General features: G+C 39.9%; 3 protein-coding genes across 4 annotated transcripts in view; 2 read left to right on the top strand and 1 right to left on the bottom strand.

The window, feature by feature from the left end:
- The first annotated feature begins 47 nt into the window (after positions 1-47).
- LOC136171102 (calaxin-like) lies at positions 48-23073 on the top strand. Its single transcript, XM_065939793.1, has 6 exons — positions 48-1545; positions 10857-11012; positions 12261-12365; positions 15167-15318; positions 17800-17904; positions 22938-23073. The coding sequence occupies exons 1-6, from the start codon at positions 1488-1490 to the stop codon at positions 22974-22976; spliced, it is 615 nt and encodes a 204-aa protein (XP_065795865.1). The 5' UTR covers positions 48-1487; the 3' UTR covers positions 22977-23073.
- RBM48 (RNA binding motif protein 48) lies at positions 20839-27201 on the bottom strand. Of its 2 annotated transcripts, XM_065939788.1 has the most exons (5): positions 27059-27201; positions 26382-26572; positions 24637-24782; positions 22761-23314; positions 20839-21162 (listed from the first exon to the last, which is right to left on the bottom strand). In XM_065939788.1, exons 1-5 carry the CDS (start codon positions 27167-27169, stop codon positions 21076-21078), a joined length of 1089 nt encoding a protein of 362 aa, XP_065795860.1. In that variant the 5' UTR covers positions 27170-27201; the 3' UTR covers positions 20839-21075. The 2 variants fall into 2 exon arrangements, with proteins under 2 accessions (XP_065795860.1, XP_065795861.1); XM_065939789.1 differs by lacking the exon at positions 27059-27201 and having other exon boundaries at positions 24637-24777; positions 26382-26509.
- Positions 27202-27430: 229 nt separating this feature from the next.
- The window catches only part of PEX1 (peroxisomal biogenesis factor 1), a 70203-nt gene continuing 69708 nt past the window's right edge, over positions 27431-27925 (top strand). The window contains exon 1 of the mRNA XM_065938647.1: positions 27431-27654. Within this exon, the coding sequence (XP_065794719.1) occupies positions 27529-27654 (126 nt within the window). The 5' untranslated portion in view covers positions 27431-27528. The remainder of the gene's footprint in view (positions 27655-27925) is intronic.

Here is a 27925-nt window from a genome sequence, read left to right as displayed (position 1 = left end):
CCCCAAATTTTTAGCAAATTTCCCTAAATTTTATGCTTGAATTTTCATAATCTTTCCTCTTTAGAGAAATCTACAAGGTTTTGAGTATACAGCAAGTTGAGGAGACATTTTTTATCCTAAAAGAAGTTTCTCAGAATTGTTGATGAAATGCTAAAGGATAGGACAAATTTACCGGGTTACTTGTTGATCAGATTTGCTTTGAACATAAAAGTATACCTTTACAGACTGGTTCTGTATAGGATATTATGTCCCACTAAAAGCAGCAGTTCATCTCTTTCTCCCTCCACCAAACTCGTTTTTCTTAAATAATTATATACTAATTTTATAAACATAAAACATGTTATTTGGATAATGATGCCAAGGTAACTGCAACAAAATTGATGAGTGTCTGGGTTGAGAAATTGAATTTATACCCGGTGCTACCTGTTTCTGATTGTTTCGAATTCCTTTGGTTGCCCTTAGTATATTTAGGTGTTTAAAATACCCTAAGATTATTCTGAATTTATTTTATCCAGAGTGTGGATTCATATTCCTCCAGTCAAGATGTGTTAAGAGCCTAATTTTCTTTTAATTTCATGGAGAACAATTGACTAGCCACTAAGAACAGTTACTAAAACTTGCCGGTTTTCAACTTAAAATCAGTGAACATTTGGCATTTCCTTAAGAAAAGTTTTGGGAGTTTTATTCTTTCCCAGTTGTATTTGCCTAATTTGTTTTTATATGTTATTTAAAATTTAGTAAGAATGCATTGTTCTAGATTCTGAAAGTCATTTTAGTACTTTTTTTCCCCTTGCTTTACCACAGTGAAGACCAGCACACATACACAAGAAGATGTTTGTTCTTTATACCAGGATTCGACAGTAGATATGAGAACAGTTACCATCTTGGCTAGCTTTAACATAATCATACTATGTTTTCCTACCAGTCAGTCAGATAAGTTGGAGGGGTAAATGTGAAGATTTTATATTTCTCTAAAGTTCCCAGATGGAGGCCTCTGTTTGCTTATCATGAGAAGGTACTTGGCTACAGTTTTCAGACGAAGTTATATATAACCTTTGAAGGAGATTTTTATAGCCTAGGAAGTTATTTTTATTTCTACTTAAAGATAAGGTCTTTATTATTATTATGTGTTCATCCATAAACATTTTCAACTGTAGAATTTGTTCTTGGGAAATATAAGTGGCGATACTCTTAGATACCACTTGAAGTGGTGTTGAACCACAAAAATCAAAGTTGGATTAGCTGTAATATTTCAGATCACAGTAACGCTAATGAAATCACTGAATTTTTACTGAGTAGTAACAGCCACTATTGCATATTTTTCCAATTGCTTGAGAACCTTCTGTGTTTGGTTGCTGGGATGTTGCCATGGTCACGTTCTGTGTTGGTGTGGAGTGGAGAGTTGTGGAATCAGTGGCAACCCAGGACGCCCAGGTTTGGAGGTAGGCTGTCTGAGAAGTCTTCATTGTTTTGAAGCCACACTTGACATGGACCAGAAGGTTCTGAAGAGACTGGTGGAATCCATCAGTAAGAGTGTCAATAGCTGTAAGTACTGACCAGATACCTAGCGCTGCCTGAACATCTTTCATCAAATAAAAACATTGGGTAGTTGGCCAAGAACAAGTGCTTTGTAACCCTAAAGTAGAGTTCTCCTATTTTCTTTCTAATATTTTGGTCATTTTAAATATATAGGTAGTAAGTGAATGATAATCCCTGCACTTACACAGAAAATATTTCAGTCATCAGGCATCCTAAAATACATTACATGTGTAGGAAGACTAGCTTGAGAATTTATGTGACCATGAAAATGCTAAAGGACTATGTGCCTGCGGAGTTCTGGTTTTATTATAGTCTGAAGTTTAATAAGAGATCTCAGAGTGTAAAGGTTTGCTTTGACAGCCCTCCTGAGTTCTCTGGCGCAAAAGCCACAGCAGCAGATGACTGCTGTGCTTCACAAGCTTGATAGAGGTACGTGAGGCATTTTAGATGTTAAAGAAACACCTTGTTGGTTTTGCACATGGCAAGTGTTTATTAAAACTAACAGACTTTTTTTAGGATTCCTTGCCCTGCCAGATTTTTAAAAAGTAATCTTGTGAATTTTTTGTTTCTGAACCCTGACCACAAGCAATCCTGACCGATTTCTAAGAATTTGTTTCTAGACTTTGAGGAACTATTATTTCAGCCAGCTTTACGGCCTCATTATTGGGCACTTCCATTTTTCTTTGTGTGACCTTGGCAGGAGAGTCACTACCTTGTTTAAGCATCTCGTTGTGGATATAATTCAGTTTTCTCTTTTAGTTGGATTTTAAATGATCTAAGCTCCTCAAGCACTCCTGGGCCTGGTTTACTCTTGTTGTCCTACTACCCGTAAAATCCATTCAGCAGATTAACCTAGTGTTGAATGCAGTAAGAAATGCCTGCTTATTAACAGCCTGAGTTTTAGAACACTCAAAAGGAAGTTATGCTTGCTTTGCAAACCTGACTCCTCTCCCTTCCTGATGAGATTGTTCTTAGTGGCGTCTGCTACCCGTACGTGTGTTTACAGTCATTCTTTGTTACTCATATTTGAAAGCTATTCTCTGAAATAGACACGAGTATGTAAAACTTAATGAGAAAAACAAATAAATGAGACCCATATCCCATATAGTCTACAAAGAAGATAAAGCTGTTTAGAAAAAAAGAAGTTGCATTCCTTATTCCAAAGTTTTTGACACTTAATAATTCTTAAGTTACTGTTAACAGTTCAGACCCTAAGTACTTGAACAGCTAAGTGACCAGGATAACCAGATTATTAACAGCTGATGTTGAGCTCTTCATTGACAGGATACTGCAAAATGGTTTATGTCCATTGTCTTCTCTTCCATTGAGGTAGGTGATGTTATCCATGTTCTTCGTGAGGAGACTGCATCTTAGTTTAATTGTTTATGTAAAGTTACCCAGTTGGTGGGCTGAGCTAGTCTGATGTACACTCAGATAATCTTTGTTTTTTCAAATTAATCGGCATTATAGCCCCTGATGGTCATTCTGTACTGTTGTACCATAGTAAGGGTGCAGTGAAAAGTTGTTGAAATCAGTTCCCGTTCTTGAGTCCTTGCAGTTGAGACCAGGATAGACGATGTGTCTCATGACTAGAATTTGGTTGATGATGGATAGGGGTGGGAAGGACTAATAAGCTGTTGCTGCTTTGGCCATCCCAAGAACGGACTGTCTTTATTTCTCTTGGTGGTCTAATTGTGTGACAGAAAGTTGAAGTGATTTTTCCTGGGCTTTGCTTTAGAGCTTCTTAGGAGGGAGCCTTCATAATTTGCTAGGCCCCACAAATGCCACATGGCCATCCAGTCCAAGCCACGACCTTTGTGTGACTGTGCTCAGATTGTCAGCTGGTCACCTCCAGTGACCTCCCAAAGGAAATTCACTCCCTTGCTAAACAGCTGTTTCCTCTTTTTTTTTTTTCCCCAACAGATCTAGAATGTTTTGTATTCTAGAGCTAATATGACTTCTGTCTTCATTTACACTGCTCTCTAGAGCTACATTGTTCATTATAGTAACCACTAGCTTCACGTGGCTATTTAAATAAAATATGTGGAACTTAAAATCCAGTTTTGGTCACACGAGCCACTTTTCAGGGTTTAATACCAACAATTGGGTTGTGGCTACCAAATTGAACAGCACAGATATAGAACATTTCCATCATCTCAGAAAGTTCTATTAGACATTGCTGCTATAGAGTCATGCAAAGAAATTATTCCCTTTTCCAAATAATGGCCCTTTAATCTGATGGGAGAGGCAGATAATTACCTCATGGTATATAGTAAATGGCTTCATGGGTGTGTAGCCTGTGTGTTCTCATAGGGCCCCATGGTAAGTTTAAGGCTCTGCTAACACTTAAATATTTTTTATTTTTTTATTCTTACTTGTATTTATTTATTTATTTGATTGTGCCAGGTCTTAGTTGTGGCATGCTGGGTCTTCGATCTTTCTTGCAGCATGCAGGATCTAGTTCCCTGACCAGGGACCTGACAAGGGCCCCGTGCATTGGGTGCACAGAATCTTAACCATTGGACCACCAGATCCAGTCCCAAAATGTATTTTAAATTAGAGACCTGCATTTTCATTTTGCATTGGGCCCACAAATTCTGTAGTTGGCAGTGGCCATGACCTCTTACTTGTAGTGTGGTAGGAGTAGCTCCCCCATCAGAATCACCTAAAGGTTTATATTGAAAATGTGGATCCCTGAGTACCACCCTTAGTATATTTTAAAAAATCTCTTGTCAGTGGTGCCAAGCCTCCAGATTGTTCACTTCATGTGTTCTTAGACACTATAAAGTTTGAGGATCCTGATCTGAATTGTCTTTTCCACTTTAGACTTCAATTCTGTAGCCTAATGTCAATCCCAGTTTGACAGTGAGCTGGGAATCGACCCAGTCTTTTTCACACAGATGGTCATTTTTATACTTATGTACATTAGCAAACTTTTTTAAAGTGAAGAATTTTAAAATTATTCTTAGTAGTGCCGTGTGGTTTCATTCAGCTGATCATTTTGGCATCTCAGACCTACTCTGGATCTTGACTCTCATCCAGCATATTCCTTAACTTCTCCCATTTACAAGTGATTGATTGCCATTTATTTAGCAAACATGTATTGAGAGATTACCGTTGTCCTAAGCTCTGCTGGTTACTGAATAGATACTAACCTAAAAATAAGAGATTTTGCTAAAATCCCAAGTATTTAGTGAACTAATGTTCCCTGATCCACTCCTACCAGATGGAGGAGGTAGTTAAATGTAGTATGATTTGACTTTGTAAACTCATGAGCCTGTCTTTATTGAGCACTCAGGAGTTTTTAATACAATTGATCATCTTTTTTAGGACTTACACCAGGACCACCTAAGGGCCCACTAGTCCAATATGTGGCTTTTTCTATATTTGTGATACGTAACATGAGCCAGTGTGTGCGCATACATAGGTTTGTGTACATACAGATTTCCTAGCTGTGCCTGCAGAACAGGCTTAGAAATCCACAAAGAATCAGATTTCCTTAAAGCAATGGCTGAACAGAGCATAAAGGGAAAACCTACACTACTCCTCTTTTTACTCTAGCACTACCACCATGCTCATCTGGTCTCCAACTGTGTGGAGGCTTTTCCCAACAAACAGTTCTCTGTGACATTAGCTGAGTGCCCCTATAATTACTATAATAACTAACACTACCTGGAGAGCATCAGATTCTACAGGTTAAGGGTTCAGTCCAGAAGACAGTACCCCACCAGATGCCGATCACAAGTCCAGGTTATTAGCTGTGCTTCTGACCAACTGGCTACAAATCATGACCCCCTCCTGTGGTCAGTTAATTTGCTAGAGCACCTCACAGAACTCAAGATGCAGCTTACTCTCCAGATTACCAATTTATTATGAAAGGATATAATTGAGTAGCTGGACGGAAGAGATGCATAGAGCAAGGTAAGTGGTATGGAGTTTCCAGGCTCTCTGGACACCTCTGTGTGTTCAGCCCAGAAGCTCCCCCAAGCCCCACTTTCGGGTGATTTTATGGAGGTTTTATTACATAGCAATGATAGATCATTAACTCAATTTCCAGCCCCCCTCTGGAGAAGGGATGGTGGTGGAACTAAAATTTCCACGCTTTTAAACATGATTTGGTTTTTCTGTTGACAAGCTCCCACCTAGGAACAACCAACAGTCACCTCGTTAGAACGAAAGACATCCTGTCAACAAGGAAATGCTAAAGGATTTAGGAGCTCTGTGCCAGAAAGCAAGAGGAGAGACCAATTTTTTTTTTCCTGCCTGTTATTTCATACGGATAACACAAGATGGGACTGGCGAGTACTGCCAGAATGCAAGAAGTGTTGCTAAAGGGTGAGGGCGTGTGAGACAGAAGAGCCAAACCTGAAAGCTCCCAGTGGCCAAAGCTGAAACAACCTGAGCAGCAAAATTATTGATAAGTGACATAGTATTGGCCTAAAATAAACAAATGTGACTTCATACTGATGTAAATGATTAAATGGAAAAGAGACAAATCTTCCTTTGAAGAATTTAATAGTATAAATGCCCCTTCCCTATGAAGTGGAGTTTAATTAAACCTTTATCATGAGAGACTGGCTTCTAAAGACTAGAGAAAGGAGAAGTAGATTCAGTGGAGACACTGGACTGACTGAACCGTGTGATCCTGCTTAGCAGCACTGATACATTATGTTAGTGTCACGTATCTGCTACGTGACAAAAACAGCACTTTATCCCTCTAGTATTTTTCCCCAAAACACAACCACACTTTAATTATGAGGAAAGCATTAGCAAACCTAAGTTGAGGAACATTGTGCAAAATAAGAACTGTCAAGTTCATGAAAAGGACTAAGACAGAACACTTGCAGGATTGGAGGAGACGTGACAGCCAAATGGATCCCGCGTGGGATCCTAGAATAAACAAAGGAAATTGGTGGGAAAACAGGTGAAATCTGTAATTTAGTTAATAATAATGTGCCAATGTCAGTGTATTAGTTTTGACAAATGCCCCATGGTTATGTAAGAAGTCAGCAGGAAGAAACAGGAGTTTAGGGGAATCTTACTACATCTCTTACGTAAAATAAAACTATTCCAAACTAAAAAGTTTAATAAATAATGTGTCAGTCTCTAGTTTATGAACACCATTCTCATTACCCACAGTTTCTCAAGTATCGTTTACAGGGGTTCTTTGACCACATGTGTAAGGTCTTTAGATATAATGGAAGTGAGCTGCATAGATAAAACTCAGAAGAAGTTACTACCTGCTGCAGATTGTGTCTAAAATCCTTGATTATTTTGCTGGATGACTTGTTAGTATTTGATTCAGAGCAGTTCCTGACTCCTGACTCACTTTCTTCAGATACCCATTTCACATCGCTGTAACACTCAAACGTTAATTCTCCACCAGAGTTGAGCAGGGCTAGTTTCAGGCAAACATTAATGTAATATGTACGCAGTGTAGTGTGTCCACACACCTGAACTGTATTTACCTCATATTCCATAAAAGAAGGAGGAAAAAAAAAAGATTTTGTTCTCAGAGCACCTGCACCCCTTTCTGTGACCAAGTCTTGAAAAGTCACGTTGCTTTATTTTATTGTACTCTTGGTTGAAATGGTGGTCAAAAAATCCCCCTAGTTTTAAGTGAAGGAGACACAAACGCCATCTTTCTAAGGGAGAAGTATCAGAAGTCTTATTCTAAGAAGAGCATATGGGTGGGACAGGATTTAAAATTACCTGGGGAAATATAACCTGTCACCTCTGGATTGACCATTCATAATGCAGTTTAAAGAATCCACTGCCAAAGTGAGCCTCCTTAAATGCAAATCTGATTGTTAACTTGCCAGCCAAAATTTTTCAATAAGCCCCTCTGTAAAGTCAAACAGTTCTGCCACCTAGCTGCACCAAACCATCTGTGGCTCTGAGAATATGCCACCCTGCCTTCAAACTGCCTCCTCTTACTTAATAATGCTATTAATTATTTATTAATCTATTAATTATAATTTATATTTTCTATATAAATATAAAATTTATAATTTAAATTAATTATAATTTATTAATAATAATAATAAATGCTTACTCCTGTGATTGGCTTTAGCTCGAGGGACACCTCTTCCTGGAGCCTCTTCTTACTCACTCACTGCCTTTCCCTACTTAATGATTCCTTTCTTTGGGTCACTGCCAAACACTTTACACAGTGTTTGTAACACTTTTATTTCATTTCTTTTTCTCTTGACCAAAATGTAATAAATTAAGAGCAGAAACGATGGTGTATTCATTGCCTAGGTCTTTATGTCAAATCTTGGGGCTATGTATGAAGCCTGAGACTCTAGTTCAGTTCATAAATAATGTTAGGTATCTTTGTAATTGTTTATTCTATAGATTTATCAACATTTACCCTAAGAGTCAAGTCATTCTGACCATGTTAGAAACCCTAATGTAACCTGCATATTTGCTGTCAGTTCTCATTGGTTTTCGTTGGGTAACTTGAAATCACCTCGAAGACAACATCTAAAAAAATATTTCTCCTTCCACCCTCCCCAAAAGAGGGAGGGAGGAGAAGGAAGAGAGAAATAGAACTAGTAAACAGCTTCCCTCCTAACTCTTCAGTTCAGTCACTCAGTCATGTACGACTCTTTGCAAACCCATGTCCATCCAGTCGGTGATGTCATCCAGCCGTCTCATCCTCTGTCGTCCCCTTCTCCTCCTGCCCCCAATCCCTCCCAGCATCAGGGTCTTTTCAAAAGAGTCAGCTCTTTGCATGAGGTGGCCAAAGTGTTGGAGTTCCAGCTTCAGCATCAGTCTTTCCAGTGAACACCCAGGACTGATCTCCTTTAGGATGGACTGGTTGGATGTTCTTGCAGTCCAAGGGACTCAAGAAATATCAATAATCTTCTCCAACACCACATTTCAAAAGCATCAATTCTTCGGCGTTCATCTTTCTTTATAGGTCAAATCTCACATCGATACATGACCATTGGAAAAAACAGCCTTGACTAGATGGACCTTTGTTGGCAAAGTAATGTCTCTGCTTTTTATATGCTGTCTAGTTTGGTCATAACTTTCCTTCCAAGGAGTAAGCGTCTTTTAATTTCATGTCTGCAATCACTATCTGCAGTGATTTTGGAGCCCAGGAAAATAAAATCAGCCATTGTTTCCACTGTTTCCCCATCTATTTCCCATAAAGTGATGGGACCAGATGCCATGATCTTAGTTTTCTGAATGTTGAGCTTTAAGCCAACTTTTTCACTCTCCTCTTTGACTGTCATTAAGAGGCCCTTTTCTTCTTCACTTTCTGCCATAAGGGTGGTGTCATCTGCATATCTGAGGTTATTGATATTTCTCCCAGCAATCTTGATTCCAGCTTGTGCTTTACCCAGCCCAGCATTTCACTTAATGTACTCTGCATTTAAGTTAAATAAGCTGGGTGACAATATACAGCCTTGAAGGACTCCTTTTCCTATTTGGAACCAGTCTGTTCCATGTCCAGTTCTAACTGTTGCTTCCTGACCTGCATACAGGTTTCTCAAGAGGCAGGTCAGGTGGTCTGGTATTCCCATCTCTTTCAGGATTTTCCATACTTTATTGTGATCCACACAGTCGAAGGCTTTGGCATAGTCAGTAAAGCAGACATAGATGTTTTTCTGGAACTCTCTTGCTTTTTCAATGATTCAGTGGATATTGGCAATTTGATCTCTGGTTCCTCTGCCTTTTCTAAAACCACCTTGAACATCTGGAAGTTCACGGTTCATGTATTGCTGAAGCCTGGCTTGGAGAATTTTGAGCATTACTTTACTAGCATGTGAGATGAGTGCAATTGTGCAGTAGTTTGAGCATTCTTTGGCATTGCCTTTATTTGGGATTGGAATGAAAATTGACCTTTTCCAGTCCTGTGGCCACTGCTGAGTTTTCCATATTTGCTGACACTTTCACAGCATCATCTTTCAGGATTTGAAGTAGCTCAACTGGAATTCCATCACATCCACTAGCTTTGTTCGTAGTGATGCTTTCTAAGGACCACTTGACTTCACATTCCAGGATGTCTGACTCTAGGTGAGTGATCACACCATTGTGATTATCTGGGTTGTGAAGATCTTTTTTGTACAGTTCTTCTGTATATTCTTGCCACCTCTTCTTAATATCATCTGCTTCTGTTAGATCCCTACTATTTCTGTCCTTTATTGAGCCTATCTTTGCATGAAATATTCCTTTGGTAATCTCTAATTTTCTTGAAAGTTTTCTCAAATTATCTTTAATTCATAGAATCAGACTTTTAGAAACTGAGGGAATATCAGAGATCATCTAGAATAATACTCAAATTGTATAGGTGAGGACTCTGAGGCATAAAGAAGTTGAATTGTGTTAAGTCAGCTATGTAGGGTATGAAATGGAAGTGGAACCCAGACTCAAGTCTAGTACCCCCAACCCACAAAGCCTAATCACTTAGTTCTCAGTTCGGACAGTGCATTAGAGTCACCTCTGTGCTTCTTAAGCAGCATCTCAGGCTCCCTGCCCATTTTCTGATCTCATTTCTGTGGTCCTAAGTAAACCTTATTGCTCCAAGCCAGGCTTCTAGGCTTCCAGTTTTCCCCTTCAGTACAACTTTGCTAGATGGGTTTTATTAAACCACTTCTCAACCCTTACAGCATAGAAGAATTAGCTGAGCTTTTGTTTCCAAGGTAGCTCCTGGACCCACTGTTAGCAACTGTGACTTAGTAGGTCTGGGGCAAGGCCTTTGACAAGCAGTGAGAGGTGGGTGATTTTCATACAGAGGGTCCAAAGATGATAACACAAGAAACCCTGCTACAGGGAAACAAACGTTAATCTTCTGACCAGGCACTCAAGGCTCTATTTCAACAGCCTGTCCTCTTCAATCTTGTTTTTCACTTCTTCCCAACTTGCTATGCTCCCAACAAAACGTATTCAACCTCAATCTCAAATCTTTCCTTTACTCATGTTATTCCCTCTTCCTGGAATTCTCCACTTCTTTACCACCCTGAATACATTCCTTTCTGGATAAATGCTCTGCATCCATCAAGGCCCAGTTCAAAGTCTACGCTCATGAAAATAGCACAAGTCTTTCTCATACAGATTTCTCTTCACATGTCTATAGTGGTGAGTGTTATATGACATAATTCAACATTTATATACTGTCTTAACGAGACATCTGAGTGGCATCTGTCTTGATTGTGTGAGCTCTTAAGTAACAAGTCCATGTCACAGTTTTTAAACCACTAGTGCATCACAGAAACAAAATAGCTAATTAGTAAAATACATTTAATTGGGTTGGAGAACTCAGGGGTTAAATCTAAGTTGTATTTATTTGTATTTTCATTTTACAGTCAAAAAGAGTGAAATAGAGTGTCTCATGAGGATTTTTCACAACTTGGTGGGAAGAGGTGACATAAAACTTGCTAACGCTGGACTAGATCGTAACACATTTCGAGTGATCCTGCACAGCATATTTGGAATGACTGATGATGTGCTAATGAACAGGGGTAAGGAGTCCTGGAGACTGAGATGGGCCAAGCTGCGGTGGCAGATGCGTGTGTGTGTGTGTGTACACACATACATATGTACATACACATATATTCAGTTTTCACCAAAGACTGAAATTTTCAAAGCAAAAACTATACATATAATTCTGGTAGTGCTACTGATTTAGAACAGTAAATCTGATTTGATCGTCAGGATGGATTTTATTATAAACTCACTCAAGTTCTTGTCTCATACCTGTAGTACTTTGAGAAAGAACCAGTAAAGAACTAAATAAGCTAGCAGTATTTTTTTTAAGGATAAGTTTGTAAAAAATTAAAATAAAGATAAGTTTGTGGTTTCCATTGTCTTTGGATTCATATGCTGTAGACATGTAAAACATGTAAAGACATGTTGACTTCTTCAACACACACAAAAAGAAAATTACTCATTATATTGAAAAAAATTAAATAATTTTATATTTAAAATAAGAAATTATATAACATGTTCCAGTCAGTTTCAATAACAAACTTTCAGTGTTCAATTTGATGTCTTGATGTGTGTATACACCATGAAGACTGTATCATGTCATGCGGTGGTGCTCAGTCATCTCCGACTGTTTGCAACCCCCGTGGACTGTAGCCTGCCAGGCTCCTCCATCCATGAAATTTTCCAGGCAAAAATACTGGAGTGGGTTGCCATTTCCTTCTCCAGGGGACCTTCCCAACCCAGGGACTGAACCCTCATCTCTTGCATCTACTGCTTGGCAGGTGGGTTCTTTACCACTGAGCCACCTGGGAAGCCCATAGTCAAAATAATTAATGTTTCCATTAACCCCAAAGGAGACAATAATATTTTGTTTTCTATAGGATAATACCAAGATTTCATTGGTAATTTAAAAAATAATGTGTTATTTTACTAATTGATCTTTTGGTATAACACAAATTCTTTAGAACAGGATTTTACCACTCTTTTTAGAGTGGTAAAAATTATCACATTGATTATCTACATTTTGGTCTTTTTTCCTCAAAATAGCCATACAAAACATCACAAGTGACACTCATCATTAACCATGGGGAGGAGAATGGCTTCTTTTTGTAAAAATCTGTTGGAAATATGCTTCCAGTTATTTCCGATTCTTTCAAGAAAGATTGTACCAAAACCCTCTGTCCCCCCACTTTTTAGGTGGAAATACTTTTTTTTCTCTATTCATAGTACTCTTGAATAATAGCTATAAATTACAATACACTAACACATTCCTTTTCTTTCAGTATTTTTTGCATTTGACAAAGACAGTGATAACTACATAAATGTGAAAGAGTGGGTTAAAGGACTATCAGTGTTTCTTCGAGGGACTTTTGAGGAAAAGCTGAAGTGTAAGATTTCTATATAAATATTAACATATAGTATCAATTTTATATTTAATTAATCCTTAAATCATATTTTTAAAAATATAAACTCAGTGTTATTCTCTATAGCACTCTTGCAAAAGTAGTTCATGAGAGTTTAAAAAAAAAGGCAGATGAAATGGGTGACCTCTTTTATAGGAGAGTCCCTGGTCCCCAAGACACTTACTTCACTAGTTCTGTAGCATACACATACCACCAGGATGGCTCTTTGGCTCAAGGCCTGGGCAAAGAACAGCAGCTACAGTTCAGGACAGGTGCCGACTATGACGATAGGCAAGGCTGAGATCTCTGGGGCTGTGTCTGGGTTCAGCAGGAAATGGGCCTTGAATATGGGCAGCCTCATAGTCCACAGTGGGACTATTGCTTGTCTTTTCGCCAGAGTAGGGATGAGGGGTTAACACAAGACACGGTAAAGTGCACAGCTGTAAGACACCAACACTCTAGTATTAGAATTAAGTGTAGGTGAATAAAGAGAGGGAATGAGACTGAGGCAATGAAACCCCAAAGGAAGGAAGTATTATAAAGGGAGCTTCCTACAGAAGAGCATCATTAGGAATTCCAAAGACGAAAATCTCCCAGTTCACAATTTTGTAGAGTAGAGATAGCTCTGGCTCACCTCACCTGTACCACTAATGTGACACATGTTTTCTATGTTTTACACCTCCTGTGCCAGGATTTGGGGTGTGAAACCTAGAGAGAGAATAGGAACAACTTTAAACAACAGTGTTCAAGGGAACAAATGTCAAATTACATAGGAAAAACTGCAGAGTTCTTAGTATGTGAGCAAATTTTTTCTTCACTTGTTTTTATTAGTTGGAGGCTAATTACTTTACAATATTGTAGTGGTTTTTGTCATACATTGACATGAATCAGCCATGGATTTACATATATTCCCCATCCCAATCCCCCCTCCCACCTCCCTCTCCACCGGATTCCTCTGGGTCTTCCCAGTGCACCAGTATGTAAGCAAATTTTTATCCCTTCTGCCACTTGATTCTGGTTTTGGGACGTTAAAAAGAAAATCTCTAAGTTAAATACATGTTTTAAAAATGATAGTAACGGAGAAGGAAATGGCAACCCATTCCAGTATTCTTGCCTGGAAAAGTGCATGGACAGAGGAGCCTGGCGGGCTGCAGTCCATGGGGTTACATGACTGAGCATGTGTGCGCAAGGGTGGAGGCAGATGGGTTGGTAGCAATAAAGTGGTAGAACTAAAAAAATAAAAATAAAAATGATAGTAACATTTTAAAGACTCACCAACCATATTTGACATTTATGACTTTTGTTTCTCTCTTTTATTTGGAGGAGGTATTTTTTCCTTTTTTTAATACTTAAAAAATTGAAGTATAATTTGACATACAACATTGTATACTTCCTTTTTTTTCTTACATGTTTTTCCCCCCACTTTTCTCCAGTCTAATTTTCACAGGACACCATTAAGTACAGTAGTCACTTGTTCCTTATAACTGCAGTGTTCTTATACAGAAGTCTCACTGAGAAATGAAAAGTGAAGTTTCATGAATGTAAATTCTTGTGAGACTTCTGTATAACAACACTGGACATGATGAATTGCTGTTGTTTAGTCTTTAAGTTGTGTCCAACTCATTTGCCACCCCATGGACTGTTGCCTGTTACGCTCTCTGACCATGGGATTTTCCAGGCAAGAACACTGGAGTGGGTTGCCATTTCCTTCTCCAGGGATCTTCCCAACCCAGGGATCAAACCCATGTCCCCTCCATTGGCAGGTGGATTCTTTACCACTGAGCCAGCAGGGAACCCAGGACATAATGAATAGCATCACACTATAAAAATTTTTTTCCTTTTCTAGTCCCACTGCATAAAAATACTTCATGTATTATACATTTCAATACATGTTGATTTGGGGAAAATACTGTTTCTAGTAGGGTTGTGTCACAAGCTTATATATGCTATATATTAGAAAAATGCAACAAAAGAGCTAATCTGATACTCTGGAATTTAATACCTGGTTCTTTTTCTTCCTCACTCCCTCCCTTCTTTTCTCCCTGTCTTGCTCTTCTTTCTTTCCTTGTCTCTGTCACTCTCCCCCTCCCCCCTCCCTTCCTTTCTTTCCAAAAACATTTAACTAGACTATGAAATCAAGAACTACCTCACTGCTCTATTCCCAGGACCTGAATAAGGGCATCTGTGGGATGAAGGATAAGCTGTAGCGGTGCTTACGTGGTGCAGTGGGAGTCATGAAATCATTCTCCAAGGAGAGATGGATCGTTTTGGACAGTGAAATGGGCAGTCTCCAAGGCGTTGACAGACTCACTACCCACTGCCCAAATATATAGAACCCTTTTTTTTGTCAGTGATGTAATGATGTGCATACACTAGATTTTTTGCTCTGTGTAAGAAGGAAATTATAGCATTAAGATACACACACATATGTATATGTGTATATATGAAAAGAAAGACTTTACACACACATGTGTGAGTGTGTGTGTGTATGTATCACAAAGGATATTTAGTCTTGTGGACAGATTTGTAAAATTCTCTACCGTGTAGAATGCTGTTCAGTCGCTAAGTCATGCCTGGCTCTCTGTGACCCCATGGACTGCAGCACGCCAGGCTCCTCTGTCCTCCGATGTCTCCCAGGATTTGCTCAAATTCATTCATTGAGTCTAGATTGTAGATTGTCTGAACTGTTTTTATCCTTCTTTAATTCCATACTGAAATAACTGAGAAGACTAGTGACATTTTAATTATTTTTATCCATGTCTATAAACTTCTTATGCTTTGAAAAGTTTGTTTTGAAGTTTATTATTTCAATGGTGATGGTTACATTTCTCGAGAGAGAATATATGACATGTTGAAGAACAGCCTACACCAACAGTCACCTGGAGAAGAGACTGATGAAGGAATAAGAGAGTTGGTAGATATAGCACTGAAGAAAATGGTAAGAATAAAAAAGCTGTAATTCATTATATCCAGTCCAGTGGATGTGAGAAAGCTAAAGCTAAATAAATGATTTATTTTCCTACATAGTGAATGTAACCTTTGTGAGGGCAGGAGTTCTTGTTTGTACTCTGCCCTATCCATTGCCTAAAACAGTGCCTGGCTGACAGTGGTTCCTTCATAAGTATTTATGGGATGGCTGGGTGATTAAATGAATCACTACGTTAAATGAATGTTAATTTTATTTATTATTGTACTATCAGTTAACTCTCATTATCTGGGAAGGAGGGTGATAGATTTAGTTCTTTTAAAATTGAATGCCATTGTAGTCTGTCTTCATGACCTTTGCTTTCTCATCCATCTCGACACTCATTATAATGAAATAACCCTTATAAAGTGCTTACTACATGCTGGGCCCTTCACAGTTTAATATGTAAACATGTTTTATCTTCAAACCAACAGGATGAAGTAGAAAATATTATCTCTATTTTGCAGATGAGAAAACTGAAGTGCAGATAGGTTTATACAAGGTCATGATGGAAAATGAGGTGCAAAATTTATCTTTCAGTGAAACCAGTAACACCTCTTTATTATGGCCATAGTGATTTCTTTTTCTTCCTGTGACCGTAGACTGGATATCAATGGTTTAAGACTCTGAGGTCGCCAAGGTCCAGCTCACTACCTCTTTGGAGTTCAGGAAGTAACCGATGAGGGGGTCTGCTGAGTCTCAGGATCTCAGATTCAGCTAACAGACCACAGGGTGTCCTTTTCCATTAGACATGCCCAGTAGCCACTGTGAGCCGGGAGGGCAGACTTCTTGAGAGACAGTATCCTTCCCAGTACCACACCCACACCCACTCCCCCTTCTTTTTTTTTTTTAATCCTAAATTTTAATTTTTTTCAAAGTTGCCATTTTTTTTCATTTATTTTTATTAGTTGGAGGCTAATTACTTTACAATATTGTAGTGGTTTTTGCCATACATTGACATGAATCAGCCATGGATTTACATGTGTTCCCCATCCCGATCCCCCCTCCCACCCCTTCTTTTTTTTAAATACTTTTTTTTTTTTAATTTACTTACTTGGCTGCACTGGGACTCAGTTGCAGCACATGGTATCTTTAGTTGCAGCGTGCAGGATCTGGTTCCCTGAAGGGCGACTGAACCTGGCTGGGCTCCCTGCATTGGGAGCATGGGGTGTTAACCACTGGACCACAAGGGAAGTCCCCTACCCCCTTCTTTTGGAAATAAAATGTCATGGAGTGACTCTTTTCTGAAAATTATTCAAACCTTTCTTTAAATTAGACCCCCCAGCAACCTTGATTTAGTTATGCCCAGAAGTGAAAAAATAAGGACCCATCAAGTCAAATCCAAATTGAATTAAGCAGTTAAAACTATTCATAATCTACACACATGATTTAGTTAATTCCCCATAGTCCCTGTCATGAACACTGCATTCCAGTGTGGTCTGTCTGCTTCCTGACTTGCATTCCGGCTTCCTGTCATAATCCATGTTGAGCCATTCTTCTGCTTTTCCTCCTGACACCTCTCCACCTATCTACACCCCAACCATCCTTAAGGGCCTAGCAGGAGTCTCCTAGCTGCTTCTCATGATCCTAGTCCTTCTTGCTTTCTCGGTGCCTGCTCCTTATTAAGCAACTTCACTTTTATACATTTTACTTGATATCCTTCTCTCAAGTTTAAGAGATGCTTTGTGAAACAAGACTAAAATTAAGCTTAGGAATCTTTGGCACTATTTTTATCACAAAAGTAGCAGTATTACAATGGGCTTCCTCTAACTTTCTGTTTTATTCCCCCAATCCGGGTAGAAGTCCTTTAAGGGTTTTAATTATTATTACTGACTTACTAGGCTGCAGCAGGTCTTACTTGTGGTGTGTGGGATGTCAGCTTCCGGCCCACCAGGGAAGCCCCTAGGGACAGGGTTTTATATGTCTAAGGTGACGGCTGGGCTGCTGTGACCAAGTATCATCCTCCGGGTAGACTGAACAGCTGGAATTTATTCTCTCAGTTCGGGGAATCTGAGAAGTCCAAGATGAAAGTGTCAGCAGGTTCACTTCCTGGCTGAGCGCTCTCCTCTTGCCTTGCTGACAGCCACCTCCTGAATCCTCACACGGCAGAGACAGGGAGCTTTGGCCTTTCTTTTACTCACAGGGACACTAACAGCACGTTGGGGCCCTACCTTCATGACCTCATCTGAACCTAAGTTACCTCCCACAGACCCCCACCTTCAAATACCATCCCACTGCCGTGGTCAGTGGAGAGACAAACGTTCTATTCATAATATCAGGTATTAGATTAAAAGGAACAAAGTAAATAAGCACCTTTTGATGCGTGCAAGTAGTGCCTACAGAAGTGTGAACGTAAGTTTGATTTGGTAAAACCTTTTTTTCTACAGTTATTTTCCATGCAGAATTAAAATTAACTACTCTTGTCATTTACCAAGAAATCATCTTCCTCTCTAGGATTATGACAACAATGGCAAGATATCTTTTGCAGATTTTGAAAAAGCAGTGAAAGAAGACAGACTTTTGTTGGAAGTGTTTGGACCGTGTTTACCGGAGGCAAAGGTACAGTGGCAGCAATGAATTGGTTTGGGGGGAAATTCCTAAGGACCGGAAAAGAAATGCTTGCTAGACACTCACCTCTGTAGGGTTCCGACCTACTGCTGAAGTTCAGCAATCAAGGTCTCTGCCCCATCTTAGCATCTGGGACCCAAGACGGTAGTAACCAAGGAATTATACTCAAGACTTTTTTTCAGCTTTTAACCACCTTGACCATACACAATTCCTAATATTCTGGATGTTAGTATTTTGTCCCTCCAAACCCAAAGTATATTGGCTCGCTTGAGATAGAACAGCAAATACAGAGTGGATTCAGCAAGAACCTACCATAAACTGCTAAGAGAAAACTTGATCTTTTTCTCATTTGTTGTCAATGAGAATACACTTTCAAAAATTTTGGACACATGCATAGTACTTTATAGTATTTTATTTGTCCTCAAAAAGTATTGAATTTAACAAAGGTTTTCTGAGCCAAAAGAGCCAGCCTGATAATTGACTTCACTATTTCCTTTCTTAATTCTTCGTTTGAGCAACTGTGCTTTGCAAACATGTGATATAGGAAGAAACTTTCTATTCTCTCTGCAGTAATTTAGATGGGTGATTTTGTGGATGAATTTGCATAATGTTAAGCTATCCTTCATAACTCAGTTGGTAAAGAATCCACCTGCAATGCAGGAGACCCCAGTTTGATCCCTGGGTTGGGAAGATCCCCTGGAGAAGGGAAAGGCTACCCACTCCAGTATTCTGGCCTGGAGAATTCCATGGACCGTATAGTCCATGGGGTCAGAAAGAATCAGGCACAACTAAGCGACCTTCACGTTCACTTTTTCACTCCAAGCTCTCCTTATGCAGACTCATCCACCTACATGTTAAGCTATCCCTAGGCTTCCCTGGTGGCTCAGATGGTAAAGAATCTGCCTGCAATGCAGGAGAACCTGGGTTGGGAAGATCCCCTAGAGAAGGGAATGGCAAACCTATGTTTGCCTGGAGCAATCCTGGACAGAGCAGCTTCGCAGGCTACAATCCATGGCATCGCAAAGTCAGACATGGCTGAGCAACTAACACTTTCACTTTCAAGCTATCCTTAAGTCATCTCAGCTTGTCCTGCTGTAGTTTATCCCCACACTTTAACTGTCTGGAAACCTGTATTAAAAATCAATGTGTAAAAGGCAAACCTCTCTTTTTAAGAGGACTGATGGGTTAAACGGTATAGACTAACAGGCTAATCAGTACTTAGGTTCAGATGGGACAACCAGGGTTCTTCAGCAGCTCCCCTAGAGTCCATCCATAGCCCAGTGATCTAGAGTCTTACTACTTCATATGATCTGTGTACCACTGGTATCCCCTAGAAGCTTGTGAGAACTGCACTCTCAGACCCCTCCTCAAACCAGCTGAATCAGAATCTTGTCTTTTTTTAGTGTATAACACAGGTTCGGTTCCTTTTCCCTCTCATATCATGGTCCATCCTGTGTATGTGGCCGGGGACGGGGAGCAGTGCTGACCTCCAGTCACAGAAAGGTCAGGGACACAGAACCCACACAGCAGCTCCTCCCGTCAGGACTGTCAGCCTACAGTTCAACAGCGATAAGTACATTCATGCTATTTTGCATCCCATCTCCAGAACTCTGCTCATCTCACCAAACTAAAACTCTATACCCATTAAACAACTTCCCATTCCCATCACCCACCAGCCCGTCACCACCATCCGAATCTGCATTGTAATAAGACCCCAGAGACTCAAAACACCTGAAAGTCTGAAAAGCATGATCTAGACAGCAACCTGCTCTAATTCTATGCTGAAGTTGCTAATGTATTTTTTGACTATGAGTGCCACAGAAAGTACAGTTGACCCTTGAACAAAACAGGTGTGAACTGGGAGGGTCCACTTATATGTGGAATTTTTTTCTATTAATAAATACATACTATATGATCCATGGTCAGTTGAATCTGAGGATACAGAACAGCAGATATGGAAGGCAGACTGTAAAGTTACATGTGAATTTTTGCGTGGAGGATCAGCAACCCTAACCCCACATTGTTCAAGGGTCAACTGTATATCTGATTATCTCACAAGGAAGTAGGGCTAGTCCCCTTGCCTGCAGCTTAGTATCATCCACAACTCAGTGCCATCCTAGCAAGCTCGCATAACATCATAAATGAAGGTAAAAGTTTCTAACCTTTATATTAAAAATCAATCCATTAGGCAAGAGACCCTTAGGATAGGGAGAAAAGGAGACACCATCTGGTATGGGCCTCCTCAGGTTACTGTTATCAGCAAAAAAAAGAAAAAAGGGAAACATCCTGGACATACTTGTACTTGCAATTATGTGGCCCTCTGACAGGAAAGAAATGTGGGAAGTAGTGGTGAAAGTCTACCATTTACAAATACTGATTTGTTTCTGCCACAGATGAAGTAAATTATCTTTGAAGTTAACTAAAGCATATATGCTTCTCATTTCAGCTTTGTTCTAACAGTTTATTAACTTTTTGGCTTTACAGAGTTGTCTTGATTTTGAAGCCCTGGCATTCCAACATATCCTGACTTCTGGTTTTTGAATGTTACTCACCCAAAATTATTAAAATCAGAAACAGATCCTGGTCGCCTATCTTTATATTGTAAAGTACCTATATTTGCTTCAATTTGTTTACATATAGTGATTGCAACATGAGAAATGATGTTGTAATGAATGGTTTCTATAATATTAAGTATGGATCAAAATAACAGCAATTGATATAATAAGTAATGATAAACTAATTAATTTGTTAAGTTAGGCCAACAACCTTAGATCTTGGGGCAAATGCTGTGAATCAGCCATTCACAATCCTCTTTTCTCTTGCTTCCTCACAAATAGAAAACCTAAACATCTGACATTCTAGACTCTTGTGTCAGGAACAGCCACGGCCCAACTCCAGCAGTAAGATGTAACCAAAGTCACTGAGTGCAGGTTCTGGAAGTTTTATTTTTTTTTAAGGGACATAATTGGCTGGCATGTTCTTTGTTCATGATAAACTAATTTTAAAAGAGAAAACTAAATTAGACAAGTAGCTTGAATGAAACTACAAAGAAGAGAGTGCATTAAAAAAAAAAATACCAGCAGTAAAATCTCTTCAAGAATTCAAATGACAGCCTAAAAATAAAAAAGAGTCCTTTAAAAATGTTCCTTTACGGCAGGCAGTTTATATCCTCCTTCTTTGTTTTAAAGGACGACTTCTAGGCACATCTTCCACTTTGTCCTCTGGAGGCTTTGGCACAGATGAAATTACCTAGTTTTAAAAAGAGAACCACCAACAGTTTAATTTTTACAGTAGAAGAGTAGTAAACTATTAGAAGAGGTAAGACGTACACCCAATAGTTTAATCCTTGCCATCATCACATTGAAGGCAGTCAGCCCAGGTTCAGGTGCAGCCTACAATCTAGGCACAGAGCAAAGTTTTCTGTCCAAATACTGATGGGAGTAAAATTTTTAAAGCCATCTAAACAAGAAAAAATTTTGAGGGAAGAAAAGCAAATGTGTACTCTACTTTAACATTCCTTTATAGATCTGTTATTTTATGAAGTCACTTGTAATTTTATGAATACAGAGAGATACCCTGGTTTTGTATAACCTGACATACGGATAATGTTTGATACATTCAGAGACAACGAGGCTCCAGCCGGGATGGTGGAAGAAAAATGTAGAGAAATAAGCAAAAATGCTAGTATCCTCAATTTCTTAGGGAAAAATGAAACCAAATACATCAGAACAAAGTAGACAATATAAGTTAAAGCACATACAACAGTCTTCACTTAAAATGGAAAATTACTAAATCTGACATAACTGTATTTAGTATTTCTCCTTCTACAATCTCTATATCTAGGATTTGGACCTAACTTTTTCCTTGAAAATACAGTCAGCTATGGCTAAGGTAACTATGTACGTGTATCTGTGTCTCAGTCTATCTGCACCTGAAGGCTGGGTGCCAGCACAAGCAAAAACAATGTTACAGAAGTTTAAGCATAAAAACTGTGTCCCTCAATTTTTATTATTATAACATAATTCAATCTACCTTACCCTTTGTTAATCACATTTGTGAAATATATGTACCACTATGTGAAAAGCACTTTCTGAACCCGAGTTCAAGTACAAGAGAATAGTCTTTCTCCTTCAGATTATGATTTCTAAAGACTTGCCCCATAGTAAGGTGTCTTTCAAAAGCTATCTCAAATGTTAACTTTTATTTGTGCTTAGAAAATGGAAAATGATAATGTAAATAACATTAAAAAACTACTACCTAAGAAGGACAATCCATCAATAGGTCTAGTCTACTTATTTAAAATTAAAATGCAGACCTGCAGGCCTAATCTTTAAAAATCTCACCTTCTTCTATGATTATTAAAAAAGCAAAATAAAACCCACTGAAAAAAAAATAAAAAATAAAAAATAAGAAAATTTAAAAAAAATAAAAAAGCAAAATAAGCATTTGAGTTTTATTTGTAATTATGAACTTGAGAAATAAATAATAATAATTTCCCCTCAATGCAGTAGTTCTCCACCTTGGCTCACATTAGAACTGTCTGGAAAGGGATAGTTTGCTTAAAAAGGGAGGGCCTGGGATCCATTCTCATAGACTGATCTGACTGAAACTACTGCTCTTATATTTTCTACCGAGAGTAACATAAACTATATTTAAAGAAAGGATTAAAGGTATCAAAACAAATACATATCTATAAGTCAAATTCAGTTACTTCAACATAGAATCGTAGGAAAACACATCTAAAAATTAAGAATAGAAAAAAAGAATGACAATACTGAACTTCCACTTAGCTGTTAGTCCTTATAACCAAACTGTCTCTTAAAAGTTTCTTTTTTAAACGATCTTACCTCTTTAAGTTTATTCCTAATTAAATTTGCTGTTGTATTCAAGGAGTCATCATGCATGTCCACTTTAGGAATGACTGGTAACTGAGGACCAATCACAGCCTCATTACTACTTGTGCACGCGTCAAGAAGAGTTCCACGCTTACAGTCGTCTTCTCTTCTCCTCTTCCGCTCCTGCAGCTGTGTTGTCCTAGGCATAAACCTGTCAGCTGCCTCTGAAGGGGTAAGAGTCTTCTGTGCGCCACGGCGGGCCAAGGAATTTTGTGAAGTTTTCATCTGCATTTTCTGCAGAGAGTCACAGTGGTCACAACGCCCCAGGGATTCACCAGAGTTTCTACCATCCTGAGAGGAGTCTGATGGTCTGTCTACATGTTCTCCTGATGAACATGTACACTTGGGGGAGAAATAACACAAAGGCAACTCAGAAGAATAAGGAAGACAAAGATCTGAGTTCCCAGTAGAAGTCTTCAGAGAGGCTGCAGGAAATCTAGATGTCTTTGAATGGAAGTCCCCTCTAAAATCTTTTGCATCTTTATGCTTCTTTGTCACGTAATGATCTGTACATTACAATTTAAAAGGCAGGGAAAGGGAAACAGAAATGGTTCATTTACTGTTTTCATCATATAGAAACATGTAATTTTAAAAAGAAACATTACTTTAAGATGTTAATAAATGCTACCCTAAAAAATTTATTCTTGTACAAGTACTGTATTTACATGGTTCAAAAGCTAACAAGGTTATCTGTCCAGCCTTCTCCCTCCCACTTAGCCCTCTTGTTCTCCTGTAATACCCACTTCTCTGCATCTCTCTGCCTTCTAGTTAACTCTAAATCTTGGGGAGTTTTTGCATGTCGTTACACAGAAAACTTTCTATATCGTCAAAGTATTTTTACTGTTTGAATGTATTATGCTTAGTTTGTGTTTGTAGTTGTTAAAGGAAACAATATGCTGGGTCCATATTTTATCATTTCTTTTGCCACACATATACGTTTTCCTGGAGCCAGTTATTTACACATTTACACAGATTATAGCTCAGTGCCTCTGCATGACCAAAGACTCCCAACAGCTCTTGCCAAAGTTTCAGGGGAGTTTTTTCCACTTCTCTCTTCACACTGCCAGGTGCCCCTTACCCAGTCAGTCAGAAACTCATCATATTCAATAGCTTTTTAGACAGTGTCTTTGTCTTTTTAACCAAAGGGTGAAAATCTGGTAATCTGAGCCTCTAGAATTATTCAGATTTCAGACCACACACACTATCACAGCCCAGTGCTGACCCCTCTCATTCTACGATCCATGAACTAGATCCTAAGACTCTACTCTGTGCCCCGGGAATTTGTGTCCAGGGCAACTGATGAGAAACATGGGGCTTCTGGCCAGCTGGTGTTGATCAAACGTGGAATTTTTCCACTGTTTTCAGTTTTAGATTAGCAGTTCACACTGGTCTGCACATCAGAAGTTGTTTCTCACTGCCTTTTGGTCAAAGCCTTAATTCTTCAGCATGGACACAGGCCTTTCAGGATTCACTTCCTGTCCCCTTTTCTAATCTCAGATTCACACGTAAGCTGCTGTGTTGTGGTTATCATATATTACTCACAGTTCCTTAAAATGCATGACGCTCATTTATTCCTCTGGCCCATCTTTCCATCTGTTTCTCTCCCTTTCTGGGTAATGTCTACATACCCTTCAGAACTCAGGCACCTTTCTCATCCTGTAGAAATCTTCCATGAGATAACATCTATCCCTTCCCAGCCCAGATTACATAGCATTCTGTAAAGAAAAATCTTCACAGCTTATAGTCACTAGACTGGGAAAACTCCAGGAGGATAAACTCAGCAAAATGCCTGACACATAGGAGGTGTTCAGTAGTAGGCGTTACATACCTTTATTTTTAGTCATTCTTGCTACATAAGCATTCCTCTCTTGTAATTTTTTTCTGGTTTCTTCAACTGTTTCAAATTCTGGAGCATAGCACACATGAAGCAACCCGCCAAAGAAACTCTGTTCATCCATTTTTCTCTTGGCTATCCTAAACAGAAATGCATGATATCGTGGCTTACTAATCTAGATTTACTTAGGATGAAAGCTTAACTAGTATACAATGCATTGATAGATATTGTTGTGTACAATAAAAGCAAAGTCCAGATATTGTTGTGTACATAAATCCTATAGCTTGGGAGTTAAGATGCTCTGCACGTGAATGGTATTGACCCTACTGATCCACTGCATATTCTTTCAGAGCCTTTCTTCCCCTCTCCCACGAGTCTTCATAGGTTTTAAGCTAAGTTTTCCAAACATATCCAGACTCCCTTTAGCCAACATAGGATTCAGCTGGTTGGCCTGAGGTACACAATCTGTGGTCACGAAATAGAGATTCTGTGTTAAAAGACCCTCGAGAATTAGCTCATGCCCAGCTTAGCCTGTTCAGCACAATGTCTTCCTATAATGGGGTTCAAAGATAAGAAATTAATAACAAATATTACAATTATAAACATTTAATAATGGAGGAAACACAAATGTGTAACAGCAAATGAGAAAAGGAGAGGATAGTATTCATTTAATGTATACTTACTAAACATCTATGGCTGGCCAGGAATTGCTACAAAATTAAGTACTTCTGAGTCCAGGGAAAATGGTAAGAAATATTCACTGAGATTTTACCATGTGCCAGGCAGTGGCCTAAATGCTTAAATGCTTCACTTGAAATCACACTTCTCAATATCCCTGTGATGACTCTGAGGCATGGGGAGATCATTTGTCCAAGCTCACCTTGGTTTGTGGAGCCAGGATTCAAATCCACATGTCACACTGGCCTATTGTAAAAGGGGTGTGGGAGATGCAAAAGCTTTGTGGAATGAATGCACAATGAGAAAATATGCTTCCCTAACCATGAGGAGATGGCAAGCTGGTTAGGGCAGTGAGATTATACGTAAGAGCAACTGGAGACCAATATATTGCCCACATACCCCAGTACTATTTATAGCACAGAAAATGTGAATTGTAATAGCCAGGGAAGGATGGGTCTTGAAGCATATTAATGACAAGAATATGAGATAAGGCATTTCATATTTCCCTTACTAGAGCAGAGGATTTATGCTATACAGAAGAAAAAAAAACATGGGGTCAATTCATATAGATGCATAACAAGAAATGTTAACAGCTAATGTTTACTGCATTCTGAACAGGAGGCATTTGCTAAGCCCTTTACATGGATTATCTCATTTCATCCTCATACAACTTAAGTAAGTAGATCCCTTTTTTACCATACACATTTTATAAAACAGGAAAACAGATTTAATGGGATTAAATAACTTGCCCAAGGTCATGATTAGTAAGCAGTGAAACCTGAAAACTTAGTCCAAACCCAGTTTTTAATCTACCACACTACAAAGACAGAAAATAGTTAAGCAAAAAAAAAAAATAATAATAAATAATAAATAAATAAAAATAGTTAAGCATGGGGATGACCTGATGGACAGACTTGATAAAGCTAACACCTACATTAAGAATATTGGAGAAAAATAAAAAGCCATGTTAAACTACTGGGTAATTCATGAAAGAATGCGGGAGGCCAAAATGACAGCAATGGCAACAGAGGAAATGAGACACTGCTTAACTTGCACATTACCTTGCGCTCTGTAAATTGAGAAATTTAATAAGATAAACCTCTGTAAAGTCTTCTGCTGGGTATTCGTCTAGAGCATTGTACTGTTCAATTGCACCATATAGAGCAAATCGCTCAACTAATTCCTTCATTGCTCCCACTGCAGGAACTCCTTGTATTAGTAAGTACCAAGACTCCAAGTTGATTGTATATACCTAAAACAAATGCAGACACATTAAATGTATTTCACAAACAAGCCTAAGACAAACCTGTTACTATTAAAAAAAAAAAAAAAGCTGAAAACAAGAACTACTCTGGTCAGGTCTGCAGAAAAGTTTTTAAAAAACCTGCCCCTCTCTTTGCATAAACAGTAACTAACCCTACGTGTGAGAGCTTCAAGCTAAAGCACATAATAGACTACCTCCAATCGATACGTCTTCAGAAGTTGCCTCGGTAAATGTTACAGGAAAGAGTTAAATATTCACTACTGTAAACACATACCCCGTTTTCACGGAGCTCCAACAGTTGACTGATACTCCGCGAGAGTATCTGGTACCTGAGTACCAGCGTTCCTCACACTCACCTCCAGCAAATGGATGTGACCGCAGCCTTTGAAGACTTCATTTACATTAACTAGGCGTGTGAAGCTACAGCTCACATAAAGCTACCGACGACAACGAATGAAACCAAAATCACTTTACCTTCACAGCGCGAGGCCGTCGGCCCTCCCGATACTTGGCTCTCGAGTCGCACACAGCCCTTTGGACGTGGTGGTCGAATACGCCGCCAACTTGCCCTCCGCTCGACGCCATCTTGGCGGCTTTGGCCCTCGCAGAGAGGACAACATCCGCCTTGTTGCCCTCCGGATTATCCAATAAGAGAGAGGGATGGGTCAAGGCGCGCCGAGATTGGCTGAAGGGTCGACAGGGTTGGCCATCGCTTCCTGTGAGCAAGTAGTCGGCGAGCGAGCTGCCGCCCTCCAGCGGCGCGGCGGAGAGGCCCGCCGAGCCGGCGTGGGCGTGCTTGCCGCTCCGGCTGCCGCGGCGCGGCGGGCGCGAGGGGCGGGGCCTGGGCGCGGGGCCGACCGAGCGACTCTGGCCCGGACGCGCTCGGCCCGCAGTTAGCCCGCGTCCGCTGGGGTGGGCCTCCGGGGGGACCTCGCTTGCGGAGGATGTGGGGCGGCGGTCGGCTGGCGGGTTCTGGTGGCGGGGCGGCCGTGACCGTGGCCTTCACCAACACGCGCGACTGCTTCCTTCACTTGCCGCGGCGCCTAGTGGCCCAGCTGCACTTGCTCCAGGTAACGCGCCCGCCCCACGGACTCCCCAGCCCGGACTCGGGACTCCGGGGGGGCCGCCTGCGGTCGCCCGGGACCCGGGCCTTTTCGGGCGCAGCGGCCGCTCGGGCGTCTCCCGACGGCGGGACGCGGGCTGCTCTCCCCGCGCCGCCGACCTGTTCAGCGGCGAGACCGTGGGCCGCTCCGGAGCAGGGCCGGTCCGGGCGGTCTTTGCAGCCCTGCGACGTCGGGTGCAGCCCCAGGCCTTTGCGTTAACTTGCCGTACGGGTTCCAG

The sequence above is a fragment of the Muntiacus reevesi genome, chromosome 6, assembly GCF_963930625.1.
Source record: "Muntiacus reevesi chromosome 6, mMunRee1.1, whole genome shotgun sequence".
Taxonomy (NCBI): domain Eukaryota; kingdom Metazoa; phylum Chordata; class Mammalia; order Artiodactyla; family Cervidae; genus Muntiacus; species Muntiacus reevesi.
The sequence above is the reverse complement of the archived record's forward strand: the minus strand, read 5'-3'. Positions and strand labels throughout refer to the sequence as shown.